The 23,942-nt window shown below is 43.8% G+C and overlaps 2 protein-coding genes across 2 annotated transcripts in view; both read right to left on the bottom strand.

Annotated features, from left to right (window-relative positions):
* LOC309701485 (NACHT, LRR and PYD domains-containing protein 12-like) overlaps positions 1-23,942 on the bottom strand; it is a 1,029,495-nt gene that overhangs the window by 820,982 nt on the left and 184,571 nt on the right. The gene's annotated exons all lie outside the window — the stretch shown is intronic.
* LOC309700391 (ribonuclease inhibitor-like) lies at positions 4,086-17,033 on the bottom strand (the record flags this gene model as incomplete). Its single annotated transcript, XM_082523910.1, has 5 exons — positions 4,086-4,567; positions 5,243-5,416; positions 7,792-7,968; positions 10,076-10,252; positions 16,996-17,033. 5 exons carry the CDS (start codon positions 17,031-17,033, stop codon positions 4,549-4,551), a joined length of 585 nt encoding a protein of 194 aa, XP_082380036.1. The 3' UTR covers positions 4,086-4,548.

The following is a 23,942-nucleotide window of genomic DNA, read 5'->3' as shown; positions in this document are numbered from 1 at the left end:
AAGCGTATTGTCAAAGTGTTCTTTGGCATGCATCGAGACAGTTTCTCAGATACTGAAGTGACTTGAGCAGAGCCAGTTAAAGCCTACTGTGCTTGAGTGGGCAGCTCAAGTTTCCACGTGGAAGGTTTAGTGAGACAAAGACAGGAAGTTAAAGCTGCTGACTAATAATCTGCAGGTTCCTGATTTGAGTCTCTGTTAAGAGGATGGTGTCTCTGAGATAATTGCTTTTGTGCATCGATAAATAAACAGGGAAATAAATGAATAGAAAAAAGCATCCGAGCGGATGTGCACCGACGGTGTGCCCACTGGTCTTAAAGTGCCTTTGCGCCCCTTACCATTTATGGAGGTCCCATTTGGGCACATTGGCATGGACCTATAGTGTACATGGATGTTGCTTTGTATTAGTTCTGGTATATTATACAACACAATAACATGATGCAGTGCTGCTGTGCACCATTTCTGCAAAGAGTGTGGTGCAAGCAAGGAAGATAAGATAACTCTTGCACAGTCATACCTAGTGCAATAATACAACAAAATTGGAAACTGTCCCACCATAACACAATCATTTAGATACAATATTGGACTTTGTTTACATGTAACTGCACAAATAGAATTTAGAAATGTAATTATTGACAAGAGTGAACAACCACTTATAATGTAATCTACAGCTGTGACCAAACAGCTAGATAGAGAATCAGAAGTGTTGTGTTTTCTACAAAGTTTGCTGTTTCAGTGAGAGTCATATGTCATATCATTTCAAACAGTGGCGATCCAGAAATGTTGTACAAACGAGTAAGACTAACTATAGACTTTAGCCAAAGTTGTTAAGTTAGCTAAAGTGTTGGGATTGTGTGTAAGGCATAAATAAACCTAAAATGCAATGTTTTGGACGTTCTTTGGCACATTTCCCTACTGTAGGGGTCTCTGCAAGCATACGGGGCTCTGAGAGGGAACAAGATGACAACGAGGAATTCTACTGGAAACAGTCGATCATGTCTGTCAAAGCTGAATTCAGGGCAAACTAGGCTAAATTAGTGTTTTTAGCTAACAGCTACAGTAAGCATAAAAGTGACTGTTGGGCTATTATTTGTTAACAGGGGCGATTTTAGCCCATTTTTGGGGTGCTTTGGTTCATTTTTGGGGTGCTTTGGTTCATTTTTGGGGTGCTTTGGTTCATTTTTGGGGTGCTTCAGCACTTACTTACTTTTTTTGACAATATTTCCTGTTTGTGTGACACACTACTAAAAATATAAAAGGCAGAACTTGGTTGAGAGGTAACATTTTAACAACAAAAGTATCCATAATATTTTTTAATATTTTGTAATAATTTATTTGTAATAATTTATTCTGTTTCAGGAGTGTTTTTATGTATCTGTATTATATTATACAAACACATTAAAAGTGAATCTCTGTCCAAAATATGCACTCAGTTTACTTCTTACTCACTATGAGCATCATTCATTATTCTCCTCCAGTAATTAAGGTTAGGATATGTATTTTTTTATTCCAATCCATTCTTCTTTGGCAGCATTTAAATAACCTTGATCAGAATTGATGGTTTTGTTACAGACTTTTCAAAAAAGTGTTTTGCTTTTCTTTCACAAATGTGGGATTAAATTGTTAAAAAGTACAAAACAGTGATGTCATGTTTTGTGACAAGGACCCAGGCACAGAGAGACTTGATGGATTTAATAATCTTTTGATTTAATAAAGAAATTTGCAGACTTGCACAGAGACGGTAAAATTATGATGACTGATAAAGGAGGCGAAGACAACAGACGATGAGGACAGGGAGGATGCAGGGACAGAGACGGGGAAGAAGTCTCATTGTGACGAGTAAAGTGTATCTTGGCTGGCTGGGCAGCTCTCTGGGTGCTCAGCCCCCCGAAGCTCTGATCCTAGAATCCTCCCTGAATTGTGTTAATACAGTATGTCACAATGAAAACATAACTGTACAGGGTGGGCCAGTTATATGGATACACCGTAATAACATAGGAATGGTTGGTGATGTTAAAGTCCTGTTTGTGGCACATTAGTATATGTGAGGGGGCAAACTCCTCAAGTTCGGTGGTGACCATGGTGGCCATTTAGAAGTCGGCCATCTGATACCAAATGATACCAAACAAGGCAAAGTAAATAATTTTTAAAAGTGAATGTAGAGGAAACATCAAAAGTTGTCACGGCTGGGGCAGCAGTCGTGTGGTGGAGTGAATGAGGACCAAGATGCAGACGGCGGTGGAGATGCGAGTGGAGATTTATTTACAGTGAAAATAACAAAGGTGAGGGAAGAAGCGAACATCAACCTAAACTGGGACAAACTAACAGACAAAGCAGAAAACATGAGGGCAGCAGGGAAACACAGAGATGACACGAAGAAGACAGAGAGACGTGGAGAAACACCGATGGACACGGAGACTTTTCACCTGTTCCTTTTGTTTGAAGTGGCCGAACTTGGCCACAGTAGGACGTGGTCTCCCGGTCGCAGCCCGCATGGGGCCGATGCGATGCACTCTATCAAAGGCGATGTTCTTCACCGTGTCCTCCAGCAGCTTCAGGTGGGTTTTGATGAAGGTTTTGCACTCTGAGCCTTCTTCATCACAAGATCCTGGAAGCACTGATCAATGTAATCTTGGAGAGCCTCTAAACTCTCCCCGTTGTTCTCCAGGGTGTTGGAGATGATTTAGACAAATATTGTTAGTTAGAAGACTATTGATAAGTGTATTTGGTAATACTGAAGCTTAAAGGAATTTGTTCAATTCTAAACTACCATTCACTTTAATTTTCCGCCAAAATCTCCGGCGTCTGACGTCAGTTACAACATGAGTCGCTTGTTTCTGACACTCTGAAGTCACATTGAGTTTTCCTCACTGACTGTTTCAGACAGGATTGTGGGAGCAACACAAAAAGCAGCTTCAGCTGGAAACACACAGTTTAGTGTCTTTGCTGCTCGCTTTAAGTCACAATAAACAGGAAACTCGTTGTGTCTCATGTCAGAATCACTCATATACAGGACAGGAAGAGGCGGAGCTTATTTCCTGCAGGGAGCGGTTAGCAGTCTGTGTCTTTCTCATTTCTGACTCCTAAAGAGCTGAAAAACACAGGCTGTTATTGGCTGGCTGACACTGGGATTAATGTCCTTGAAGCCAGCAGTCTTTAATGTCCAGGTTCAGAACGGGCAGGTGAAAAACAGTCCTTTATGTCCTCTGATGTTCAATAAACTGTCCTGATTACTGAGGGAGCAGAGAAAGTGTCTCCATCACTCACCACAGCTGGATGCTCTGAAATCCTGGAATCCAGCTGTGGAGAGGAGCGCCGGCGGCGTGGACGCAGTTTAGTAATCAGGGAACAGGAGACAGGAGGGAAACACAGCTGGGACCAATTACACACACGAGACAGGAAACAGTAACACAGGACTGTCAAAGTAAAACAGGAAATATAACACAGAGTCCAAAGTAAGGAGACGTGGGACACAGTGAAGACACAGAAACAGAAACCAGAACTATAATCACAAAACAAACTCAGAAACATAAAGAGTGAATCAGCTGATTCAGTGTTTGTGACAAAAACATGGATCCTGGTTAATAACTTTTATTTGTTTGTTTCTGTATTATTTTGTGTATCGTTCTTATGAGCTGTTGTTTTTTCAGTGAAATATTATTTCATTGTTTTAAGCTTTTTGTTGACTTTGAAGTGCTTAAGTTGAAATTTTTGAACATTTAATTTGTTCGATTATTGTCGAGTCGATAAAACTGTCAAACGCACAGCTGCTTCCAGCACGGCCGGAGGAGAGGTGGCCGAGCAGACGCACAACACACACAGCTCACAGGTTTGCATTTCTAGATATTGCAGATGTTGCAGAAATTGAGAGTAAAGAACTCAGAGATCCAGCGCTGTCTCCTGCCCCTTATTTATACACCACAACACAACGACAGGCGTAACTCACACAAACGGGTAACATGAGGCTCAGATGCTTTGGACGTGTTCACATATACTGGACACAGAATGATGAAGATGGAGCTGCAGGAAGGAGGAAAAGAGGAAAAACACAGAAAAGATTCACAGATGTGGTGAAAAAGGACACGACAGCTTCTGTTTGTTAGTTTGGTTTTTCTTTATTTGGTAAAGATTCAGAAATAAAGAGAAGATCACATGTTTGAATATTATATTAACGTTCTGTAATTACAACAAGTTGTAAAATCTTTCCAGAGTGAGACAGAGACTGTGCAGAGACTGTAGAAGGACAGAGCAGCAGCAGAGCAGTCCAGATACACTGATGATCCTCTGTCAGATCCAGAGGGACACACAGGGCTGATGCTGGACTCTACATTGTGTCTGACAGTGGAGCTGTTCTCAGAGCAGTTCACTCTGCAGCACTGACAGTCATCTGCACTTCATTCCTCTGTCAGTCACTGCTGGATGAAGCTCTCCTCTCCACCTCCCAGTAACATGGCCCAGTCAGAGCGTCTCTACACACAAGCTGCTGCTGCTTCAACCTCTCTGGATCATCAGGACACAGCTGCTCCTCTCTCAGCACACACACCGTCCTGTTTACCATCGTGGCCTCCACCTGCAGAGAGAAGGAGGAAGAGCAGAGGAGATAAACGAGTGTTTCCAGAGACTCTTCATCAGCTGTCAGTCAGTGATGCAGCACATCCAGTATAAAGAGCAGCAGGGACGTCAGTGCTGGGACTGTACTAGGACTCATTGTTGCTTCACTTTTTCTAATCTTTGGATTTTTATTGAAGTTGCTGAAAATGTTTTTCCCTCCTAGTTTGAGTTTGGACTTTCATTCATTAGAAGAACCTTGGTGTGTCCACTCTGAGCTCTGTAGGAACCCCAACAACAAGCCCAACAATCCAGATGGACGGTTCCAGCTGTTAACTGGAGGAATTCCATCCAAACATCTGCTCTCACTAAATTCTTCCTCACCTACAGACTGTGTTCTTCACTGCTTTAAACTTGGAAATCAATGCAGTCATTGGTCTGCGTGCTGCTTTGTTCAGAGAGCTGATTGGCTGTTGACAGTGTTTGATCAGAGCGTGTCAGCCGTTACTATGGTGACCATAAAGGTGAGAAACAGGAAGTGTTTGTGTCCAATCCTGAAGCCTGTCACCGTTCTCCTCTCACAGCTTCACTGAGAAGCTGCAGCTTTACAGGAAACACTGGATCTTTGTTTCATACTGACTGTGTTTAGTACAATACTGCTGACAGCACCACCCACTCACTCCATCACTCTACTGACCTCAGAGTCTCCAGTCTGTAGTCTGGACTCTGCTGAAGATCAGACAGCTGCTTCACATCTGGATCCTTCAGGTTGTTTCCATACAGCTCCAGCTCTCTCAGATGGGAGGGGTTGGACTTCAGTGCTGCTGCCAGATAATCACAGCTGATCTCTGACAAACCACAGCTCCTCAATCTGTATAAAGAATGAAAGATGTAAGTTTATTAGACAAAGTGCTTGAAATCATTCAGTGTTTCATCATCTGTTCAGAGCTGAAGAAGGTTCAGAATGTAGAAGTTTAGAAAATGGAAACTCCAAACAGCTGAAGCCAACAGGAAGCAGCTTCAAACAGGAAACTGTGCAGAGTTTCAGACTATATGTCCTGATGCAGCCAGTTGGATTTTGGAGATTTGAATCTCTGTTCTGTGACTAAGTCCTTGAATCATTTCTTCCAGTTGGTCCAACAAGACAGACTAAGTATTGGACATGTGTTGTGGCTCCATCAGGGGAGCTTCTAAATGTGATGTGATGGCCCCTCTGGGTCTGTCAGGTCACAGCACTGAAGAGAGCTCAAACTGGGCACACAGTTGTTCCAGTCTGGACCAAAGACTCTATACTGGGACTGAGGGACTGCTTTGACTGCACCCACTGGGACTTTTTAAAGGCTCATGTTCTCACTTAGATCATCGATTTCTACTGACATTTCTTTCTGGGAAAAATGGGGATTACTTTGGAAACAGGAAGTATTTTCCCCAATAAGCAGCCCTGGATTAGTAAATCACTCCAACATGTTCTCAGGCAGAAGAAGCTGTCTTGTTATGAGGGAGAGAAGAAAAAGATTGAGGCACAGAAACCTGTTGAAAGAGAGATAAAGCAGCTAAAATCAGGTGTAAAAGTAAAGCAGAGGATGAGCTGAATAAAGGACACTCAAGGCTGGCTTGGAAAGGAATGAAGTCCATGGTGGGGATGCAGAACAAGGAGCAAAGATGAATGTGATGCTGAATCAGCAGAAGACTTGGACTCATTTGATTCCAGCTTTGATATCATTGATTTCAATGAAGAGCTTTGTGATTGTAGCAAAGGGCTGGTAGCTCTGAGAGTCCCACTGATGAGGTGTTTGTGTGGAAATCTCTTAGTGGGACCAAAGAGAGAAAAAGCCCTGGTCCTGATGCTGTGGGAGGGAAATGATTGAAGTGTGCTGTGAGGAACTGACTGGGAGATTTTCACACATTTTCCAGTCCTCCTTGGAACAACAGGAAGTTCCCAGCATATGGAAACAAAGGTTAAGTGTCCTATGGCACTCAGTGATGATGGTGCTGTGGCCCCACCACCTCCACCTCTTTGTAAAGGAACTAACTGTAATCTGAAGCTTCAAATGGAACTAAGACTTCCTCCACTAGGTGGCAGTGTCTGATGAGAAAGTGTTAGTGGAGCTGGCCTGGAGTCAGAAACAGGAAGATGCAGGATTTGGGCTGAAATGGGCAAAAGTGGTTAGCACTAGTGCCTTAGAGCAAGAAGGTTGTAGGTTGAAGCTTGTTGGTCAGCTGGGCCTTTCTGTGGAGGTTGGATGTTCTCCCACAGTCCAATGAAATGCTGCTTAGGTTCATTGGTGCTTCTACATTGGCTGTAGGTGTGGATGTGAGGGAGTGCTTCTCTGTCGCTCTCTGTTGGCCCTGTGATGGACTGCTCACCTGTGCAGGTGGACCACGCCTCTTGCCCTATGACAGCTAGGGCACAGGCTGCAGCCCTGTGAGCATAAGCTGAATAAACAGTTAGCAAAAATGATCCATAGATGGCCTGAAATCCCCCAGTTAGCAGTTTGGTAGATAGCTATGACATGCTAATCCCATCCAGCAGCTGTATTCTACCTGTAAGCTGATCCCTGCTGAGCCAAAGCACTTTTTCATATACAAATTACAACCTTTAATAGAAACCTATTGGTCAGCATCTTATTAGCCTGCTGTTAGCTTCATTCCACAGAAAACTGAGAGAAACTAACAGAGTTGATAAAGAATAAAGAGAAATGTGCTGATTTAAAGCCTTTGAAGTGCTTCAGATGATCTCTGTCCACTTCTGTCCACTCATTCATTCATGTAAGCTTTCTAATGCAGCTTTGATCTTCACAGTCTGCTTGATGAAACTCATTCTAACCCTGAATGTCAGAGTGTTCCTCCTTCTCTTTCCCATCATTCATGCTGGCAGTGGAGGAGATTTGGATGTTGGACTGTGTTTTGGATGATGTGTGTATGTTTGTGTTGGACTGCTGTCTGTAAAGCAAACGCACATTTTGCTTTGGATTTCAGTGTCAGACAGACTTTAAGGTGGAATGAAGAGTTTGAGAGTTTCATAGTGAATTTTCCAGTGGAGGATTTTTCTTCTTCTGTGAAGGTTTGAAATGTGAACATTGTTCTGCTGCAGTCAATGGACTAAACCAGAGAAGAAGAAAACAGACTTTACCATGAAGATCCTCAGTGTGGATCAGTATAATATCAGCCTGATGTCTGCAGTTTAGTGTCAGCACAACTTTCACATCATATTCATCTCAGCACAACTAAAACATGCTGACTGACCTCAGAGTTTCAAGTTTACATCCTGGACTCTCCAGGAAACCACACAGATGCTTCACTCCTGGATCCTGCAGGTTGTTGTTGTAGAACAGGTCCAGCTCTCTCAGATGGGAGGGGTTGGACTTCAGTGCTGCTGCCAGATAATCACAGCTGATCTCTGACAAACCACAGCTGTCCAATCTGTATAAAGAATGAAAGATGTAAGTTTATTAGACAAAGTGCTTGAAATCATTCAGTGTTTCATCATCTGTTCAAAGCTGAAGAAGGTTCAGAATGTAGAAGTTTAGAAAATGGAAACTCCAAACAGCTGAAGCCAACAGGAAGCAGCTTCAAACAAACACAACAAGAGAAAAAACTCTGAATGTTTCACATTAAAGTCGTACATTTCTCATAAAAACAGGACAAAGACTTGAAAAAGTCGTGTTTTTCCTTCCAGGAACCACATGGCTTCACTTTTAAAGGTGAAGTGTGACAGAAATGGACATATTTGAAGTCCAACACCTTTTTCCAGTCACATTATTAAAGCAGACAAACTACAAGCTCATTTTCATTGCAACAAGTCATCTTCTGACCTGGACTAACAACACTGGTCTCTATGTGCAGCTGGCTGTGAGACCAGTGCTCAGGGAGCGTCTACAAAGTGCAACACTGAAAGAACATCACACACTCATTTGCTTCCAGCACTTTCACACAAACATCTACTGTCATTATTGTCACCAAACTCTGTGGATCCTTTATTGCAAATTCAAATGGGATCAAATGGTCAGACAAAAGAGGGTTATGAGGAAATATGATGAAATGTTGTGTATTAGCAGCAAGTTATTGAATCATTTTCCTCAGAAACCAAACAAAATGATTGACAAACATGTTTTTACAAACTCAGTGTTGGACTTGGATCAGCAGGATAAGCTGATGTTTAAAGGCATTTGAGTCTCGCTGTATGAGAGTCCAGTTCTTACTCAATATTTATGGATGATGTTCTTTCAGTGTTGCACTTTGTAGACGCTCCCTGAGCCTCACAGCCAGCTGCACATGGACCAGCTGACATTACCCAGCATTAGAGGCGGCTGTAAAAAATTCATGTTCCCATTTAAATGGTTTTAATTTGAATAAAACGATGTTGATTCATTCAATCCTGAATCGATGTTTAATATAAATGTATTTTGCCAGAATCTCAGGTTAAAGCTCACAAACTATTTCAACAAGCAGCAAACAGCTAAAACAGTAAATGAGAGCAGCTAAACACACAAAGATGGAAACACAGAGCGTGGATCGTTCACTCGACGGCACGTACACGGACACGCCGTCGGGGCTGAAAGTGGACAGCTCACAGATCCTGAAGCTGCAGGTTTCATCTGTCTCCAACCAAAACTGAGTGAAGCAGCAGCAAAAGAAGATCCAAACTCTGCTTCACGTTTGATCAATATGCTCATGAATTCTCTCTGACTTTGGCTGTTCCTGCCTGCACAGCTCTCTCTCTCTCAGTGTACTCCAAGAACAGCTTCAAACATCTGTTTCTGCATCATTCACTGTTTATTAGCCACCAGTCTGCTGTTGTGTTCAGTGCTGTCGGCCTCTGACAGTAAAGCCTCATTTCTGCTGTTCCATGGAAACTTTTTAAAATGATGACAGATTACAAACTCTCAGCTGTGTCTGTAATCTAACCTCTGTAACTTTGCTTCACTTCAGCAGCATCAGCTCATGTTCACATGTTGCTTCATGGTTTGCTTCAGTTTTTGATCGACTGCAGAATATTTTGAAGGTTATCTGCTATAAAAAGCCAGAAGAGGAAAATCTGCTTCATGTGTTTCTGTTTGATCCTCAGTGACTTTGACACAAAGGCCTCTGCTGTGATGATCACACCTCTGATCAAGTCTCACAGTGTCACAACTGATAAATGATCAGAGTTAGAATATTTCTGACTGTCTGCTGTGTGCCGTGACCTTTGACCTGCTAAAGACAGTCAGCTGTGGATTATTCATTGTTGTGTCTGATACTTAGAACTGTGAGGAAGAAGCTACTCAGTTAATCAGGGTCCCCTCTCTCTGAATCAGGAAAGGTGGGCAGGCCGCGTGTGGGCCGCGGGCCATACGTTGAGTATCACTGTTTGAAATGTGAACATTGTTCTGCTGCAGTCAATGGACTAAACCAGAGAAGAAGAAAACAGACTTTACCATGAAGATCCTCAGTGTGGATCAGTATAATATCAGCCTGATGTCTGCAGTTTAGTGTCAGCACAACTTTCACATCATATTCATCTCAGCACAACTAAAACATGCTGACTGACCTCAGAGTTTCAAGTTTACATCCTGGACTCTCCAGGAAACCACACAGATGCTTCACTCCTGGATCCTGCAGCTTGTTGTTGGAGCTCAGGTCCAGCTCTCTCAGATGGGAGGGGTTGGACTTCAGTGCTGCTGCCAGATAATCACAGCTGATCTCTGACAAACCACAGCTCCACAATCTGTATAAAGAATGAAAGATGTAAGTTTATTAGACAAAGTGCTTGAAATCATTCAGTGTTTCATCATCTGTTCAGAGCTGAAGAAGGTTCAGAATGTAGAAGTTTAGAAAATGGAAACTCCAAACAGCTGAAGCCAACAGGAAGCAGCTTCAAACAAACACAACAAGAGAAAAAACTCTGAATGTTTCACATTAAAGTCGTACATTTCTCATAAAAACAGGACAAAGACTTGAAAAAGTCGTGTTTTTCCTTCCAGGAACCACATGGCTTCACTTTTAAAGGTGAAGTGTGACAGAAATGGACATATTTGAAGTCCAACACCTTTTTCCAGTCACATTATTAAAGCAGACAAACTACAAGCTCATTTTCATTCCAACAAGTCATCTTCTGACCTGGACTAACAACACTGGTCTCTATGTGCAGCTGGCTGTGAGACCAGTGCTCAGGGAGCGTCTACAAAGTGCAACACTGAAAGAACATCACACACTCATTTGCTTCCAGCACTTTCACACAAACATCTACTGTCATTATTGTCACCAAACTCTGTGGATCCTTTATTGCAAATTCAAATGGGATCAAATGGTCAGACAAAAGAGGGTTATGAGGAAATATGATGAAATGTTGTGTATTAGCAGCAACTTATTGAATCATTTTCCTCAGAAACCAAACAAAATGATTGACAAACATGTTTTTACAAACTCAGTGTTGGACTTGGATCAGCAGGATAAGCTGATGTTTAAAGGCATTTGAGTCTCGCTGTATGAGAGTCCAGTTCTTACTCAATATTTATGGATGATGTTCTTTCAGTGTTGCACTTTGTTTGGCACAAAATGAAATTATTTGGCCTCTCAGATGCTTTTAGAGATTCCCAAATGACTGATGATGACATCTCTGGGGTCTGATTGATAGACAAAAAATCTCTTTGAGACCTTTTGTAACTGACAAACTCTTCATCTGCTAACAACACTGAGTTGAATCTCCATGGCTGATAGTTGGAGCAGGCATCAGGAATACACATTGAAAAAACAAGAGGAGAAATCACCAGAGTCTTATAATCACATTCTGTAACTAAAGGGAGACGTTTTTCTATACAAATATATGTTTTATGGACATTAGAAAAAAAGAGTATTGATGTGAAGCAGGATTATGAAATCTCCATACATCAGCCAGCCCATAATTATCAAGAAAGCTCTGAATGACGCATGCTGAGTTTGGACTAAGTGTACTTTTGTGTGAACTGTGGTCCATAGCAGATAATGAGCAGTTTAGGTCTCCCTCAAAGATGATATTGTGTGATGACATATTGGGGAGCCGCGCAAAGACATTAGTGAAAAATCTGTGATCGTCCCAATTAGAGGCGTAGATATTTGCTAAGATCAAAGGAAAACCATAAACTATATTTTCTGCACTTAAAATCCTGTAATTTTCTCATAAATCGACAGTGCGCCTTATGGATGAATTCTGGTTGTGCTTACTGACCTCGAACCGATTTTATGTGCTACACGGCGCTCAGAAACCTTTCAAAAGATGTTTTGGTACGACTTTGCTCAGCTACGAGGCCGCACCGCTTGATGGATTGTTGGAGCATTACAGCTACGAGGAGCCTCGCGGAGTGATACGTACTCTGCTTCAACGTAATATTACTGTATTGAGTGTGTATAAGGACCATAAATGGCACCTGTAAGAGACACGGTTACAAAGAGGGTTTCAAACTCCAGGCTGTCAGTCACGCAGTAGAACCTGGGAACAGAGCAGCTGCTTGTTATTATGCTCAGCGTCTGTTTACATTTTGACTGCACGATTGTGAGCTTTTTGTTTTGCACAAACACAACATTGTTTTCTTTTATTTATGGAGCATTATTATTTAATAAATGCTGATCATTTATTCCTGAGTAATTGTTTCATGTACATCTACGCTGTATGTTAATAAATGTGCCTGTGTGAGATTTGGGACACAGCTTTGACTAAGAACTCTCTTTTTGTTGGTACTTTCTGGCTTTAAAAATATCGAGATATATATCGTATATCGCCATCCAGCTAAAGAATATCGAGATATGAACTTTGGGTCATATCGCCCAGTCGTAATATTGCAATAGGTTGTCCGTTAAACTCAAGCGGGGCTTGGGCCCTGGCACGGCGTAGCCACACAATCCTGGTAGTAGTGACGCTCGGCTATGACGGCGTGCGGGTTACCAGCTGGCTTTCTCAGGATAGGGCTCCTGTGTGAGCGGTCGACAATAATGTCTTTATCCATACCCAGCACTTCACGTAGTAGCACGGATACGGCCGTGGAGGAGCTCGAGTCCAGGCCCTCTGGGATCCCTATGATGTGGATGTTAGCTCTCCGCTTCCTGCCTTCATCACATTTATCCTTCAGGTCAGACAGCTCCTCCTTCATACTCTCTACTGTAGACTGCAGGGTGGTCACCTCATCGCTCCACATTGACAGCCCATCCTCAGCTTCTTTCACTCTAACCTTTACTCCATCAACTTCGCCGCACGTCGCCGCCATGCTGTTAGCGATCTCATTTCTCAGTCCTTGCACGTCAGCCCTTATATTGTCAAAATCTTCTTTCAATGCATTTCTGAGTTCTTCTTTTAACAGCCTACTAATGTCCTCTTTAATGGATTGAAGAAGCTCCAGTTTTAGAGCAGTAGGATCCACATCACGCGCGTCTGTTGAGTCTGCTCTTCAGCGGCCGTAGAGCTGGACGCTGCCCTTTGGCCATCATCGATACTCTCGCCCGAGATCGCACCGGGGCTAAAATATTCACCTGCTCAGCTGTTTTTGATCAGTTTGAGCCTGTGTGGTTTGATCAGGTGGAGGAACGATGTGATGCTATAAAGACATCATCTTGTCCAAATGATGTTGTTCCAACACGTGTTTAAAAAGATTTTAAAGGTTGTTGGTTCCGACATCTTAGCGATTTTTAACAGCAGTCTTAGTTCAGGTGTTGTACAGCCTGTTTGAAACATGCTGTTGTACAGCCTGTACTAAAAACCTGATCTGGATCCTCTGTCCGCTCAAATTTCAGGCCTATTTCAAAGCTTCCCTTCCTGTCGAAGATTTTGTAAAAGATTATATTTGTTCAGCTGCAATCTGTTGTAAAGGTTTCAGTCTGGTTTTAAAGCTCTTCACAGCACTGAAACTGCACTTTGGAAAGTTCTTAATGATCTTTTATCAGCCACTGATCAGGAGACTCAGCTGTGCTTTTGGATCTGACCGCTGCCTTGACCACAGCATCTTGACCTCACCATTGGAGCATGGCGGCATCAAGGGCGCTCTATTAGACTGGTTCAGCTCTTTTATTAAATCGCATTATTACATTTGGGGCTTATATTTGACGGCAATTTGAAAAACAGCTGAGCTCAGTTGTACAGTGGTCTTTCTTCAAACTGAGGCTTTTATCTAAGGTGAGATCATTTATATCTTTTAAAAACCTTGAACGGGCGATCCACGTTTTCATGACGTCCCAGCTGGATTATTGTAACTCCTTATATGTTGGAGTTAGTGGGACCTGCCTGGCAAGACTGCAGCTGGTCCAGAAAGCTGCAGCTCGTCTTCTGACACAAGCTCAAAGACATTTATCGTCCCAACAACCACATATACGCTGGTCCCTCGCTGTAACACAGTTCACCTTTGGCGGCCTCGCTGTTTCGCTGATCTTTTTTGTGCAATTTTGCATGTTTTTGTTTTTTACAGCGCATTGTGTTCTGCGTCCTGATTGGCTGTAGACCATTGTCAGCCAATCTCGTGCCGTGTCTCCTGTACAGTACAGAATGTGTTCAAATTTACAGCAGTGTGACTCTGCAGTGCTGCACTGTATGTTTGTACGTTTTGTCCCAACAAACAACAATGATGACGAGACGTTTTGCACCTGTGGTAGCAGCCAAAGGCAGAGGAAGATGCTGACCATCATAGTTTCAACAAGGAGGCAAAAAGGTTGTAACTGTCCACAACAAGAACATCGTAAGGATGGAGTCAGCTTTGGCTTTGTGGCTCAGTGACCGCAGGAAAAAGAACATCGTGCTGGACACCAACATTATCTGCAGAAAAACTCAAAAGCTTTATGCAACTTTACCTGACAGCGAGGAGCCCAGGCCATGGACGAGTGCTCCTCACACAGAAGCTCATTTAATGCCAGCAAAGGCTGATTTGACACGTTTCAGAAACACTTTGCTTTCATTCTTTAATAATGAACTTATTTTTCTATGAAGGTTTGAACTTTGTTTAAACAAGAGAGAAAAGTGTGAAAATGTTCATGCCTGTCTGAGAAAAGTGTAGAAAGTGTGCAGTGAGGGTTTAACTGCCTTAAAACTTCTATAATACTTGTAAAACATAAAGCTGCTACTTCATTCTGAGACTTATTTTTAGAACGTAACTCGATAAACGAGCGACCGCAGTAATGTATTGTGTTTATTTTGAAAACTCTCAACAGGATCTTCAGATTTATTTTGAAAGCTTTATCTGGAAAACACAAACACATAAGCAGGAAACAAAGAGCGTGATATGAAACGATAGACGTTTTCATATGGTCATCATATATACATCGTTCTATCGAACAGCCCCAGCTCCTGCTGTCAGTCTCTGTAAATCTGCTCTGAAAACACATTTGTATTCACTGGCTTTTAATACAGCATGAGAGTTATTTGATATTTGATGTGTGATATTAATATTAGGAGTTATTTTAATAGTTATTTTGGATTCTTGTACAGCACTGTGGTCAACGCTGCTGCTGTAATTAATGTGCTATAAACACATAAACAATCTGCAGTTAAACATCCAAAACTAAAGATGTGATCGCTGCCTTTAGAAAATGTGCTGATGCACAAGATATCAGCTCCATTAAGGTGGAATGTGGCCGTGTTAGAAACATGTTGGAAGAAGTTTGAAGCTGAAACTGTGAAGCTGAGAGTGAAAGAGCTCCAGCGTCTGTCACAGGAAACTTTCTTATTTCCACACTGATGAAAGCATCAAGCTTTGATTTCCTGCTGCTTTTATTGAGTCACACTGTGAAACTGAGCCACAGCTGAACCAGCATCCCTGTACAGCAGACACTTACAGCGCTTGGCTGCTTCCATTGAACCCTCTGCACAGAGCTTCAGTTTCCTCTTCTGGTCCCAAAGTGCAGAACAACAAGGTTTCAAACAGCTTCGTTCCAGCAGCATCAGCCACAGACATGCAGAGAGAATCCTTTGGTTGTGTTGTGTGTTTGCATATCTGCTGTCTGTGTTGCTTTGTGAGGATGGATCATCTACTGCAGCTCCAGATAAGCAAGCTGGACCTGAACCTGGTAGCTTCACTTAGAAGACACTTGTGACGGGAACGTGTGAGAAGTTTTGTGCAGACAAGTTTGGATTTAGAGTGTGGGACGAGCTCTCCACAGTCTTTGTGGAGATCCACATTCTGCATACTGCCTGTGAGAAGCTGCAGACATTTGTCCTCCAAATCCACTGAGCAGCTGCTCGTGGTGGTATTAGCTTTAAGTGTGCGTGTTAGCATGAAGCCTCGGTCACACTCTGCTGTGGACACGGTCACGGACAGCTGGACGCCTGATGGACGAGTCGTCCTTCCTGTGAAACTTCTTTGAGCATGAGAATAGCATAAGAAGCTCAGTGGACACTGTTCAGTGTTTTAACTCTCGCTTTCACTTCAGCTTCACCAACAACAGCACAAGCAGAGCAGCCCACTGCCTGCATGGCTGGGACAGCGCCCCCTGGTGACTGTAAACCACTACAACATGTAGACGGCCGTCTGCAGGCTGGATGTAGTGTGACACACTGTAATGTGTGGTCACATTATGTGATTTAAGCTTTTAGGTGTAGTTTTGTTAAGGAAGGGCCTTAATCTTGTGATTTTTGTTGGAGATCCAACATGTGGTGTGATCCCTAGTTACGCCACAAGGGGGCACTTCCGCCCCAGTGAGATGGTTTAGTGTGACGCTACTGCTCGTCTTCAGATCTGGCAGAAGCGAGAGAGGAAACACACTACCTGTCGTCCATCTCATAATTTATCTGTTTTTTTCAGGTTAGTAAGTAATAAGGCCACACATGTGGTCCACATAATTTACATGCCAAATAAGGGTAAAACCTGACCAGCAGTTTGTTTTGCTGGGATCTGTATTCGTCTGTTTTGCTCATTGAAATGTGTTACGATCGAGAGTAGGAGCTAGCTTAGCTCGCCACATCCTAGAGTAGCTGTTAGCTTTGTTGTTTTCTAAACTTAAGGCACCCTCTTGTAACAAAAGTACACCACGGCTCCTGTATATTTGAGTTAATGTGTTCGCAGAGACAGTTTGATATGTTGTCACTGTTATTGTCCGAAGTTAGTGTAATAACCTATAATAATTCTGATCGCTCTGCAATGTTGATGTGGAGATTTCCACTACACAGATACGCCATTAGTATATGGTACAATACTGGAATGTTTGCTTTATCAAACGATGTGTGAAAAAAAGTGTGATTTATAGCTCTTAGTAACAAACAACAGAGATGACTGTTTAGATTTTTGTTTATACTATTATTATACTATTTTAGTTTATTCTGATTTTGGGCTTTGGGAATGTGAGACAGAGATGTTAAGAAGTTTTTGCAACCTGTAGTGAACACATGAATGTGTTTAAATAAAGATCTGGCAGAAGCGAGAGAGGAAACACACTACCTGTCGTCCATCTCATAATTTATCTGTTTTTTTCAGAACCAGACATAATCTGTCAGCCGCCCTCTTGCTTGGGGTGTGTTACAGATTCTTGGGGGCTCGTCCGGGATTGGCTCTCCACATTGCCATGAGCTAATCCCACAACCTACAACACCTCGTGCTGGTAAAGCTGACAGCGTGATGCCGGCTGCCCCAAAGTGAGCTGTCTGTGTGAGACAAGCTGAGACCAAGTGAGGAAGAGGGTTGGACCCAAAAGCAACCTACTGCGAGAGACTGGGGAAGACGTCGTCATGGCAGACCAGGAGAGGAAAAGCCTGGTATGGGACATCAGGAAAAGCCTACTGTCGCTGTCATCAAACGAACTTTTCCAGATTGCTTCTACAGTCAGCCCTGCTCCAGGCAAAGATGCTGCAGAGCTTTCCAGCGGAGACGCAGAGGGATGTTTCGAGTACATCCACGCCTTTATGTACAGTAAGAACTTATTAGATGCTGAGGATAGGGGCATGGGAGAACTACTAGCCCTAAAAGATGTTGTCGATGAGGTTGTTCAGTCTCAAAGTAGTGTAATTTTACCTGCTGGGTCAAGTGTAAATACAAAGCCAATGTCCCCACTTATCACTGTCCCACCTACTGCATCAGCCCAACCAGCTAACACTGATGTACTATTTTCTGATGTAACAAATGTAACCACTCCTGTAACAGCAAACGCCAAGCTAATCACTGAGACAACTAATGAACTCAGTTGTGACGTTTCACCAGAGAATGTCCAAAAGATGCTGTTAGACTATGAGGATTTGAGCCGAAAGCTTGGTAGGCTGATGCACATTCCCACACCTCAAGCTACAGCACAACCTACACTCTCAGTCCCACATCACTCTGAGACACAGATGGACGTTTCCAGACACAGAGGACCCGAACAAGTAGTATCATTGAAGGATCTGTCCTACATCCATCGCCGTGAATTCAAAGTTCAAGGAGGCCAAATTGGAGATCACTCATCCGATATAAGCTTTAACAGTGTTTGCAGACAGATAGAGGAGGGGATAAAGGACAATCTCACTGAGTCTGAGATCGTGAGAGGTGTGCTAAGGATAATAAAGCCAGGAGATTTCAAGGACATGCTGGTCAATAAAGAAGACATGACTGTGGCTGAGCTCAAGGGGTTCCTCCAGTCGCACTTAGGTGAGAGGAATAGCACAGAACTATTCCAAGAACTAATGTGTGCCAAACAAAATGAGCATGAAACCCCTCAGCAGTTCCTCTACCGTGTTATTGGACTGAAGCAAAGAATATTGTTTGGGTCAAAACAGCCAGGGACTGATATCAGGTATAGCCCAGATACAGTACAAGATGTCTTCCTACACACAGTGTATCAGGGAATAGGACACAAGTACAACGATATTCGCAGGGAGCTTAAACCTTTACTTTCAGACAACACAGTTACAGATGAGACAATCCTAAAGCATGTCATGAGGGTAACAAGTGATGAAAGTGAACGACAAAGGCGTTTGGGGTCAACACAACGCTCAAGACAAGCTGCTGCACATAGTCTACAGGTTGAGGGAGAACAGGTTAAGCAGGCAAATATAAAGAAAGACATGACAGAGCATAGAGCTAAATCAGATGAAGTACAGAAGCTTGCAGAGAAAATAGATGTGCTCACCAAATTAGTAGACACCCTAGCAGAGAAAGTGGAGAGGAGCCAGTCATACAGCTGTCTACCCCCCAAGCCACAAGCAACCAGAAGAGGAAGCCGTTATGGTTGTCCAAAATGTGTGCAGGAGGGGTTACAAGATTGTAAACACTGCTTCTCTTGTGGCGAACAGGGACACAGAGCTGTGGGTTGCCTAAAAAACCCTAAGCAGCAGGGAAACGTGAACCGGTTGCTGTGGGGGGACAAACAGTAACCGGAGTCCTTCCCAAGTCCCAATTCACAGACAGGGGAGCTGAAACAGACACCACCCACAAGGTGACGGGGAACAGTAGTTTCAAAACAACTATTGAAACAGCTGCTGTTAACAAAAAGCATAGCCGTGAGAGAACTGCTGCTGACCCCCTAAAAGACACGATGCCTACCAATGAACCTGTTGCCAAATTAATAGGTAGGAAAGCTTTGACTAAGTGTATTCTCAATGGCCTCGCAGTCAATGCTCTCTTGGACACTGGGGCCCAAGTCAGCATAATAGACCGCCATTGGAGAGACAAGTACTTACCTGATCTTGACGTTCGCCCCCTGACTGAGCTAATTGAGCTCATGGAGGATAAAAAGACACTGGAAGTGTATGCGGTCAATGGAGGGCTAATCCCCTTTGATGGCTGGGTGATCATAACCCTGAACTTACCAGGAAATGAGGACCCAGATTTATCAGTCAGTGTACCCTTCCTGGTGAGCTCGTTGCCCTTAGAAATGCCACTTTTGGGATTCAATGTGGTTGAAGTAGTGATTCAGGGAAAACCAGAAAGGCTAGCTTCCACTTTAAGTCGCCTCCTAGGTGGGGCAATGTCCATCCCAGATGACACAGCAAAGACTATTGTCCATTTTGTGCAGACAAAAAAACCTGTTTCTGCTCAGGGGCGCCTGAGAACAGGTCCGAAAGACAAAGTCATCCCAGCTGGTAGCGTAACCTGGGTAAAATGTAAAGTACCACCACAGTTTGACTCTGGCGACCCACTAGTGCTGTTCGAACCTGAGGAAAATTGCCCACAGTTACAACAGCTAGATGTGGGTGAGGGCCTCTTAGAAGTTCAGATGGGCAGAACTCCACATGTAAATTTGCCTTTAGGAAACCAGACAAAACACGACATTATTCTACCTCGAAAAGCTTTGATTGGCAGTATCCAGCCTATCAAGAAAATTGTTGAGACTGACTCACTCCCAAACAGAGACCTGGAGATTCAGAGTCCTACCACTGCACCACCTACTGCAAGTTGTTCCACTCTATTGTGGCATCCACCCGTTGATGTACATCACCTCACAGAGGAGCAGCAGGGAGTTGTAAAGAAAATGCTGTTTGAGGAGTCAGCTGCTTTTGCAAAGGATGCTAATGATATAGGCTGTATTACAAGCCTAGAGCTGTCACTAAATCTTAAAGATGACATCCCTGTGCAAAAAGCCTACAGCTCAGTTCCAAAGCCATTATTCAACGAAGTAAAGGAGTATATCCAGGACCTTCTAGCAAAGGGCTGGATAATCAAATCAAAATCTCCTTATGCTGCCCCTGTTGTATGTGTCCGCAAAAAGGATGGCACATTACGCCTGTGCATCGACTACCGGTTACTAAACCAGAAAACCATACCTGATAGGCACCCACTGCCCCGTATCCAAGATCTGATCGATACGCTGGGGGGCCACTGCTGGTTCAGTATTCTTGACCAAGGAAAGGCGTACCACCAGGGATTTATGGCAGAGGGCTCAAGGCATCTCACAGCCTTTGTAACTCCCTGGGGGTTGTATGAGTGGGTCAGAATACCCTTCGGCCTCTCCAATGCGCCTGCAGCCTTTCAGAGGAGTATGGAGGAGATGCTGGATGCATTTAGGGATGAATGTTGCATTCCCTACCTAGATGACATCCTCTGCTATGCCAAAACCTTTGAGGAGCATGTTGAGGGCGTCCGCAAAGTTTTGAAAGCACTTCAGCATCACGGTGTGAAGCTAAGGCCTGAAAAGTGTGAACTCTTTTGCAGACAAGTAAGATATTTGGGTCGCCTTGTATCAGCAGAGGGTGTGCAAATTGACCCAAAGGATCTAGAGGCTGTGCAGTCACTCAGGGCCAAAACACCGCAGACTGTTGGCGATGTGAGGCGGCTCCTGGGCTTCCTCAGCTACTACCGTAGCTATATTCAGGACTTCTCACGTATCGCAAAGCCTGTGTATGAGCTTCTCCAAGCCAAGTCTGACATGTCACGAGCACCACCTCACCAGAGGAAAACCAAAGGCAGTCAGCTGTCTTCCAATACTCCTGTGGTGTGGACTGGTGAACACCAGGGGGCACTGGAGCAACTCATTGACATGCTCACCCACCCTCCAGTCCTGGCCTACCCAGACTTCCACTTACCTTTCTTGCTACACACAGATGCCTCAGAGCAAGGCCTTGGCGCTGTACTCTATCAGCAGCAAGATGGTAAGCTAAGGGTTATTGGGTATGGCTCCAGAACGCTGTCTCCAGCCGAGAAAAACTATTGCCTGCACAGTGGGAAATTAGAATTTCTGGCGCTTAAATGGGCAGTGTGTGAAAAGTTTAGAGACTACCTCTATTATGCCCCACACTTCACCATCTATACTGACAACAACCCTCTGACTTACATAATGAGCACTGCTAAGCTTAATGCTGTTGGGCATCGCTGGGTTGGGGAGTTGTCAGATTTTCGGTTTGAGATAAAATACAGACCAGGAAAGGTAAATATAGATGCTGACACGTTGTCCCGCATGCCCCTTGACATTGAGAAGTACGTGACAGCATGTACTCAGGGGCTCTCTCATGAAGTTGTGCAAACCACATGGGGTGGGGCCAAAGCAGCCCAGGAACAGGATGTAGCTTGGGTCGCCATCCTGGCTCTTACTGCTAACACGAACCAAGACCCCCCAACTTCACTTCCAACCATAAGCAGTGAGGAGTTGGTGAAGGCTCAAAGGGAAGACCCAGCAGTGGGAGAAATCATTCGGCTAAAAGAGACAAATGCTGTAATGACAAACGAGATACGACAAACAGTAGGTAAAGCTGCAAGGAGATTGCTTCATGAATGGAGCAAACTGTGCCTTGACAATGGACTTTTGTATCGACGTACTACTGAAAGACAGCAACTTGTTCTCCCAGCAGTTTACAAGGCCAAGGTACTAAAATACCTCCATGACGACATGGGACACATTGGTACTGACCGAGTACTGGCCCTAGCTAGAGAGAGGTTCTACTGGCCATTTATGAAACAGGAAGTTGAAAACTATGTCACAAGGAAGTGTCCCTGCATAAAACAAAAAAAACCGGTTGGACATGTCCGTGCCCCAATGGGCACAATCACTTCAAACTCACCTTTGGATCTTGTATGCATAGATTACCTGCACCTAGAGCCCAGCCGAGGTGGATATGAATATATCCTGGTCGTAGTAGATCATTTTACAAGGTTTGCTCAAGCATACCCGACCAAAAATAAGTCAGGCAAGACAGCAGCTGAGCGCATCTTTGGTGATTTCATCCAGCGTTTTGGATATCCCGGCAGGCTGCATCACGATCAGGGTCGTGAGTTTGAAAACGAGCTCTTTCGGACTTTAAGAGAGAAAGCTGGAATTGGACACTCAAGGACCACACCGTATCACCCCCAATGTAATCCCGCCGAGAGATTTAATCGGACTCTCTTGCAGATGCTTAGGACACTCGGCGACAAAGAAAAGCAATGCTGGAAAGATCACCTTCAGCAAACAGTGCACGCTTACAATTGTACGCGGCATGAGTCAACAGGGTATTCCCCTTACTTTCTGTTGTATGGGCATCACCCCCATCTCCCAATAGACTTGTTGTTTGGCCTGGTTGGGGAGAAAAAAACTGTGTCTCACAAACATTATGCTGAAAAGTGGGCAGAAAAGATGACTGAGGCGTACAAGATAGCCAGTGACAATAGTAAACTGTCCAGCGCACGAGGCAAATCCTACTATGACAAAAAACTCAGGGGTGTCGTCTTGCATCCTGGGGACAGGGTCCTCGTTAGAAATCTTGGTGAAAGAGGTGGGCCTGGAAAACTCAAGTCATACTGGGAAAAGAGTATCTACATAGTCAAAGCACAAGTAGCTGACAACCCCGTGTATGTCGTCTACCGAGAAGCAGGAGATAAGGATAAGACTAGAGTGCTTCACCGTAACTTGTTACTACTTGTGAATGACTTACCAGTTGAGGCCCCACAGCACATTCCTGAACCTACACCAAAGAGACAAACAAAATCAAACAACCTGCCAGGGGACAGAGGCAGGAGGAGGCAACAGACTGAAACAAGTGACTCAGACTCTGAAGAGAGTACTGGAAAATTCTGGTTGAGGCTTCCTGTAAAAGAAAGAGAGCCCATCAAAGGAAAGACTTACCATAGGATATCTACTGCAGAACAGCCCCACCCAGCCTCCGGTGAAGAAAACAGTCATGCAAAGGTACCCATCAGGGAAGAAAGCTGTATTGGCCGGCCAGTCAGCCAAGATCAAGTCAGTCTAGGAGACAACTTTCCAGAGGCGCTTTCACTACATGACCCAGTTCCATCAGAAAGTGCAGATGATGAACTGTCAATTCCAAATGAGGACAAACTGTCTGCACGCACCCCTCCACGATGTTCTACTAGCGACATGAGAAGGTCGACTAGGGAGAGGAAACCAAGGCAGATGCTGACATACCAAACACTGGGTGAACCATCGTACCAGCCTCATCCTACAGTTGCAACGCTCTCCTCACCCTACATGCCACCATGGACAGTTCCTTATCATATTCCAACACCCACATGCTTTACACCTCACCTTTCATATGCTTACACACCTTACATATACACACCTTTGTTATATTGAATAAGTGTATGTGTCAATGTTTTTGAGGAAAATTGAGGTTTGAATGCCAGGAGCCATTCTTATTTTGTCAGGGAGCGTGTGACACACTGTAATGTGTGGTCACATTATGTGATTTAAGCTTTTAGGTGTAGTTTTGTTAAGGAAGGGCCTTAATCTTGTGATTTTTGTTGGAGATCCAACATGTGGTGTGATCCCTAGTTACGCCACAAGGGGGCACTTCCGCCCCAGTGAGATGGTTTAGTGTGACGCTACTGCTCGTCTTCAGATCTGGCAGAAGCGAGAGAGGAAACACACTACCTGTCGTCCATCTCATAATTTATCTGTTTTTTTCAGGTTAGTAAGTAATAAGGCCACACATGTGGTCCACATAATTTACATGCCAAATAAGGGTAAAACCTGACCAGCAGTTTGTTTTGCTGGGATCTGTATTCGTCTGTTTTGCTCATTGAAATGTGTTACGATCGAGAGTAGGAGCTAGCTTAGCTCGCCACATCCTA

The sequence above is a fragment of the Aulonocara stuartgranti genome (genome assembly GCF_965226115.1).
Source record: "Aulonocara stuartgranti genome assembly, chromosome: 23".
Taxonomy (NCBI): Eukaryota; Metazoa; Chordata; class Actinopteri; order Cichliformes; family Cichlidae; genus Aulonocara; species Aulonocara stuartgranti.
Note: the sequence above shows the minus strand (reverse complement) of the source record. Positions and strands in the feature narration are given on the sequence as shown.